Raw genomic sequence first — 6,511 nt, forward strand, 5'->3', positions numbered from 1 at the left:
TTTTTGATCAACAAAAAAAAGGAAAAGTAATAATCCTCTTTTTAATAAATTGTTAATCTTATGGAGATTAAAAGCTTATATATGATACGATACTGCAGCACCAACTAATTGCACTCTTCTTTTCAACAGGTCATTGTAAAAAAACCTCTCACAATGGCCAACAAAACTTCCAAATTATTTGATTCATATTAAAAATTCTTCCTTAATTTACAAAATTTTTACATTTACTGTGTACACATTATATGGGTAGAAGTGGAAAGTCCTCACAAAAATTAAAGTAAAACAGTCCTGTGAAGAAGCCTTAGCTGCTTGTTAGTATGTATTCAACAGAGACAAACAACATAGCATCATACAAATATCACAAAAGTTACCTCTCTTAGCAGTCCAAACAAAACATCTGTGTTTAGAGAACGTTCATGAGCTTCATCCATTATTATAGCACTATAATTGTCTAGATCAGGTTCCCTTAAAGACTCTCGTAGTAAAATACCATCAGTCATGTACTTGATCAAAGTTTTCTAAGGAAACAAATAAGACACTCACAAATTTATGATCAAACAAATCCTCAATAATTGAAGTAAACTTCACAAAAAAAGAATGAGACTCTACACTTTCATTTTGATCTGTCACATTCCTGTCAAAGTTTAGAATTTTCTGAATGTGTGGTTAAGAACCAGAAAATACTTTAAATTTCAATAACATAGACAAACATTCTCTGACTAGCTGTAACTAGAAGGATGCAAGTTCTATAGAGCTTAGCTCATATAACATTAGACAAGTCTCCATGTTGTGTCTCTTGAAATAGCCTGCCCAACATAAATTATATCATACACACCAGACTTCAATTTTAGCGAACTTCCTAGAGAATTAAAAAAAAGGTTATAGTTACTATTATTGTTTATCCACAGAAATAACAAAACCTGTATAGCTTTATAAAGTTCATTAACGGCCACATAAAAGACAGATTCTAACATCTATTTTCTAAATATTTTTGAAAATAATTTTACATTCAGACTAAGAGAATTATGATATTAAACATATACAGTTAAACCTTATTTTGTAACATTTCTTAGGCCTAAAAAAGTTTACAACATTTATAATGTTAAAACTTACCACAGTTCAGCCTCAATAAATTTACTCTGGTACAATATTCTTAAGATTAGCACTTTCATACCCTTATCATAATCACTTCTTTTCCAAAATATATTTTAATTAACATCACTTTGTAGATTATTCAGGCAGGTTAAGGTAACACTAGGAGAAATATTAACCTCTGATATCAAACGGTTGTAAATGACAAGAAAAAGCTTTATTCCAACCTTTCTGAAGATGTAACCAAGCATGCTGTATTAAACCTTCCTAAATGCTGGCTTCCTGCCCTTACATCCTCCCAATGAACAACTGTTTCATTCCCTTATCTGTTGTCCATACAGTGACTTCCTTTATTATATGTAGGTATGTAGAGATACATTTACATGTATCTATATTTGGTACATATTGCTTATATTATGTCATTCATTCACCTACCTGAAATGTTTCACAAAACTAGCACTTTAAATGATGTAAATTAATTCTCATAAGTTAATTACAAAGCAATGGGTGTATTGTTAAGAGCCTGTTATTGCACATTATGCAACACCTTATAATACAATTCTTACAGCAGTTGTTTTATGCTGTCTGTTCAGAATGTTATCATTTTCCAAGATGAACAGTTATTAGAACATCGGATAGAAAACTTTTCTTGTAAGATTTACTACTTGCTGATGTTAGATACGAGTATTTCTTCTAGTAACAGATTTACTTTGGATACCTGTATTTTGTAATAAAGGAATGAGAATTTACAAAACACTTACAGACATGTATGAATTATTCAATAAATTTACAAAGAAGAGAATACAGTTATAAACATTTGGAGAGCTTTGCCTAAGATGTAGTGCAAGTTGTTAGTTTAAATATATTTCAGTTTCTGTAATATAAGTAAGTGTACATGGATGTAAAGAGCTTTCTAGTGACTGCTTGGGTTGGCTGTTTCAAGAGGAAGGAGGGATGACTTTGACAAGTTAAATAGCATTCATACCTATAGCGAGACAGTAAAGAATGATGCAGTTTACATTCTTATCAATCAGCCTTATTATGAGGTTAGATACAATACATATTACTACCAGATGATTTATCTGTCACCTTGCTCTTTCTAATCATCTTACGAATGTTACCTTTACATTCAAACACAGTTAAAAAAAAAAACAAATCATTTATTCACTTCTAACCACCAATTATCTTAGCATAAAACTTGTCATAAATCACTTGAAACTATAGAATATATAGTCTTAAATTTACCTCTGACGTGCAATCTTCAAATCGAATGGCATATCCCACTTGATCTCCCAAATTCACACTCATTTCATCAGAAACACGCTTTGCTACTGACATAGCAGCAACACGTCGAGGTTGGGTGCATCCCACCATGCCATATTTACTGTAGCCTTCTTCGTGGAGATACTAAACATTAAAGAATAATTAAAACATCCTGCAACATTTCTCAAAAACTTTAAAAATTTTCCATTATGTTGTTTTACGCTTTTCCAACATAATTCTTATTAATCTGTCTTCAATGCAGTTTTATGCACTAGCATCACAGAATAAAACAATAAATCTAAAGATGAAACAATAACTATCTTCTAAGTAACATTTAAATCCTTCTTCATAAACAAATAATATTAAACTGCTAAAAATTAAAATAATAAATGGAACTCTGAATGGTTGTCAATGAAGTTTTGATCAGTCTCCCAGTATCGTCAGTTACCAGTAATAAGACCTGTTCAGTCTTTACGAAATATTACTGATCACAACGAGATGCAAGTAGTTGCTTGAATGACGATTTTGTCTTTGATAATCAGATAAAAGTAATATCAGTATGACCTTTTTATGAATAAAAGTCATGGAAAAATGTTCTAATATATTCAAATTCACATAAATTTATAACAACACCAATATTTCTGATACTAGATTAAATTACAATTTATCTTCTAATGTTAAATGTGAAAGATAATTTTAAAGATATTAAGAGAAAGTCTCCTTTATAAGCATTAAAAAAATTTTAAGCTTTTCTCTCACAAAAAAACTAGTTTTAAAATAAAAAAGTATATATTTTAAACCCAAATAATTATTTCACTTATTTAACTTGCTCATAAAAGGGTGTTATCATGTATGATTATTTATATATTCTCCATAACCAAACAAGGTTATCTTAGTTTCACTCGAACTAATTTCAGGTAAAAATCATGTAAGATTTATAAAGTAATTATATAAAACTCTTAGTTCATAATTAAGGTGTTGTGAAGTGACTACTCAAAAGAAACATCAGTACTTCAAGATTATAATACAAAAATACATTTTCATCCATACTTGTGTCAACTGCGTTGTTTTCCCTGAACCAGTTTCTCCAACAATTATGACAACACTGTTGTCTCTAACAATAGTCAGCAGCTCCTGACGAACAGCAAATACTGGCAAGTACTGGCGTTGTTGTAAAATGGACTTCTTCTTAGCAAACTCACTTGAAGCTTCATCCTTTTCTTGCATGTGCTTGGCAAATCTATGATCAGCTTTATAATCTGTGTCACCATCTTCATTTACTTCTTTACTCTAATTATCACAATAAAAACATAGTATATTAACAATAATAATAACTTAACACATTGAAATACTTCTTAATTGAAAGAATAATATTACTCAATTCACAACAAGTGGTGTCCATTAGTTATAGTTATGATGAACTGATCCATGGTAAGATCATAACTTTTAAATGATGTATAAGAAAATCTTAAACTACCAAGACCAAAGTTACATGTAGTGATGGTGTGTATGTGTGTGGGTGCATGCTTCAGTATGTTGGCATTCTGTAATCTAATATTTTGTTCATTTTAGCCATAAGGAACATCTTTACGGGTGTATAAATGGTTTCCACGGACTAATGAAAAAAAAAGAATTCCAGGACAAAACCGTAATTTTCAAGAATCCAATTTTCTGGTTTTAACAGAATGTTTTATCATACTTTATAAAAAATACAGTAACAGCTGTAAAAAATGTTCCAGCAATAGCAGTAACACATGAATTATTAAACAACACTTATTCAAGTAAAAAACAACAACAACAAAAGATTGAAATAAACTGTTTAAAGAAGGTCTAAGTGACTTCATGTTACTGAACAAAGCACTAATAATTTCTTCATAATTTACAGTTCCATAAAATTACTTCAACTTTACCAAACTTCAGTTTAATAACAAGTTTGTTTATTGTTAAGCACAAAGCTACACAATAGGCTATCTGTACTGTGCCCACTGGGGGCTTTCCTAGCTTCAGTTTATTAACAAGTGTCAAAAGACAGATGACACAGAATGATTTCTGCATTCAAGATCTCTGTTATCAAATTTTGTAAGTGCACCAAAAATTAGCAGGAAATCATAGTAGCCTAGTAATGTGTAATAAAAATCTTTATTGATGACCAAAAGTTTAGTTTTAGGTTAATAATTATGAAATATATGCAAAATACAGAAGCATGCTACCTTTACAACAAAATATAGCACACTAAGAATTTACATAAAAAGAAAATTAAAGATACATATTTTCTTAATGATAGACCTTTTCGTCTTCTTTTTTGATACCCATAATGTCACCAAGTTTTGTTCCAGCTAGTTCCCATTCTTTCTTCTGGGCTTTACGACGCTCCTTTTGTTCCCGAAAGTGCTTTACGATTGCACTTCCCTTTCTTGAAACAATAGCCATGTCAGAAGTAGGATCCTATAAATAAATGAAAGAAACAACTTAAAAAATTCCCAACCAAATACTTGGAAAGCATGCAACATCTTTGCATTCTACTGTTGATCAGTGTGAACTTTTTATGAGAAAGTTAAAGATTTGAACCACAACCCCCCAAAAAAATATTTTCCATGTTAAAAAAACAATTATAGATGCAAAATGTTTGCCCATGGAACTAAAAAAGGAACTCATATATATAAATAAATATTTTGTGTGTGTGTCTATTGTAAATTGAACCATATTATTGTGCAAGCAAGAAGTTTTCTTTTTACATTTTGTCAAATTTTGCATCACTTGTTCAGAATGCCCCAAACCCATTTTTTGGTCAATTTGATTTTTGTTTTATTTGTTCTAGATATACCAGTACTTTCGTTTTAGTTCTGCTACAATCTCAATTCACTGATAAATCCCTCTTTTGTTTCTTTTTTCTCAAAAATTACTACAGTTCAACCATCAGTAAATATAAAAAAAAGCTGGAAACATCAAACTGAAATTCTCAGAAATTTAACACTAAAAGAATATCACTTTGAAAGATGTATTTTTTTGTTGTTGTTTCATGAATCCTTTCAGAATTTTAGAATTATGTAATTGATTAAAAAAGAAATTACATAATCTACTAAATAGTACTAAAGTAAGCTAGTAAATAACCATATTGTATCTTTGAAGCTGTTTTATAAAATAAAAATTAAATATTCCCAAAGGTATATAATTAGTTTTACTTGTTAAAACATATCACCACACACATGATGAGAGAAAAATAAAAGTGACTTTCCTATTGACTTCTTACCAGAGGAAAATATTAGTTCAGGCTGTTTGATGAACTACAAACCTTAACTGGCAACATGTAGTCAAAAAATAATGTGCTCCATTCAATAACAACAATATATATAATTGAATAAGTATGTACAAGCTGCCCAGTGTCAGATAACAACACGAAGAATTAAGTTGTGGCGGATTGCTACAAGTTCTTCAAATACCTATAGAATGATAGGTTTCTTTTTGGTGAGTGTAAAACACGTAAATACACCAGTTTGATTAACAATATATATACCTTGACAGGAATTATTGGTTCTGGTTGTTTTGTAAATACAATACGTCCATCAAGAAATGGAGGCACCAGGTTATGGACAAGTAAATGGACTCTGGCTTCATTATCCTCTTCAAAGTCTTCATCAAACTCAAGTTTTTGAACAACTCCACTGGTTAACATTCGATTAGTCTCCCATTTTTCATTATCCTAGAAAGAAAAATACATGCAAAATATTAAAATATGAAAGAATAACATATTCTGTACAACTTAACAGAAAAACAAAATAATTCTAAGCATAATTTACAGTTCCAAAAAATATAATGATTAACCCGTTACTTGCCGTGGCCATTTTGTCCTATTGTGAGGGTAAAAATCACACTTGTGAATTGAAAAAATGATAGAGAACTTATCTTTTATTGGATTTCAGATTTTATTTTTGTAAATAGTAGCATAACATTCAATTATTTGTACAAAATTGTATTATTTAATGTAGTTTAACGAGGAATTTAATGAAATAATTCCTAAAATACGTTTTAGACTGTAAATAAGTGCCCTCAAAGAAGAAAATTGTTTTTCAAATTTTTTTAAAGGTTTTTCCTTCCACTTCAGCACTGGTCCTGCCATCTGTGATTGGTATCTAAACCTTTTTCTAGTCTGTTTTCT

The 6,511-nt window shown here is 30.0% G+C and overlaps 1 protein-coding gene across 1 annotated transcript in view; it reads right to left on the bottom strand.

Annotated features, from left to right (window-relative positions):
* LOC106478171 (pre-mRNA-splicing factor ATP-dependent RNA helicase PRP16-like) overlaps nucleotides 1-6,511 on the bottom strand; it is a 51,837-nt gene that overhangs the window by 22,188 nt on the left and 23,138 nt on the right. The window contains 5 exon segments of the mRNA XM_022381696.1: nucleotides 372-518; nucleotides 2,338-2,499; nucleotides 3,406-3,645; nucleotides 4,642-4,800; nucleotides 5,870-6,055. Coding sequence (XP_022237404.1) covers nucleotides 372-518; nucleotides 2,338-2,499; nucleotides 3,406-3,645; nucleotides 4,642-4,800; nucleotides 5,870-6,055 — 894 coding nt within the window.

Source organism: Limulus polyphemus, unplaced genomic scaffold (assembly GCF_000517525.1).
Source record: "Limulus polyphemus unplaced genomic scaffold, Limulus_polyphemus-2.1.2 Scaffold186, whole genome shotgun sequence".
NCBI lineage: Eukaryota > Metazoa > Arthropoda > Merostomata > Xiphosura > Limulidae > Limulus > Limulus polyphemus.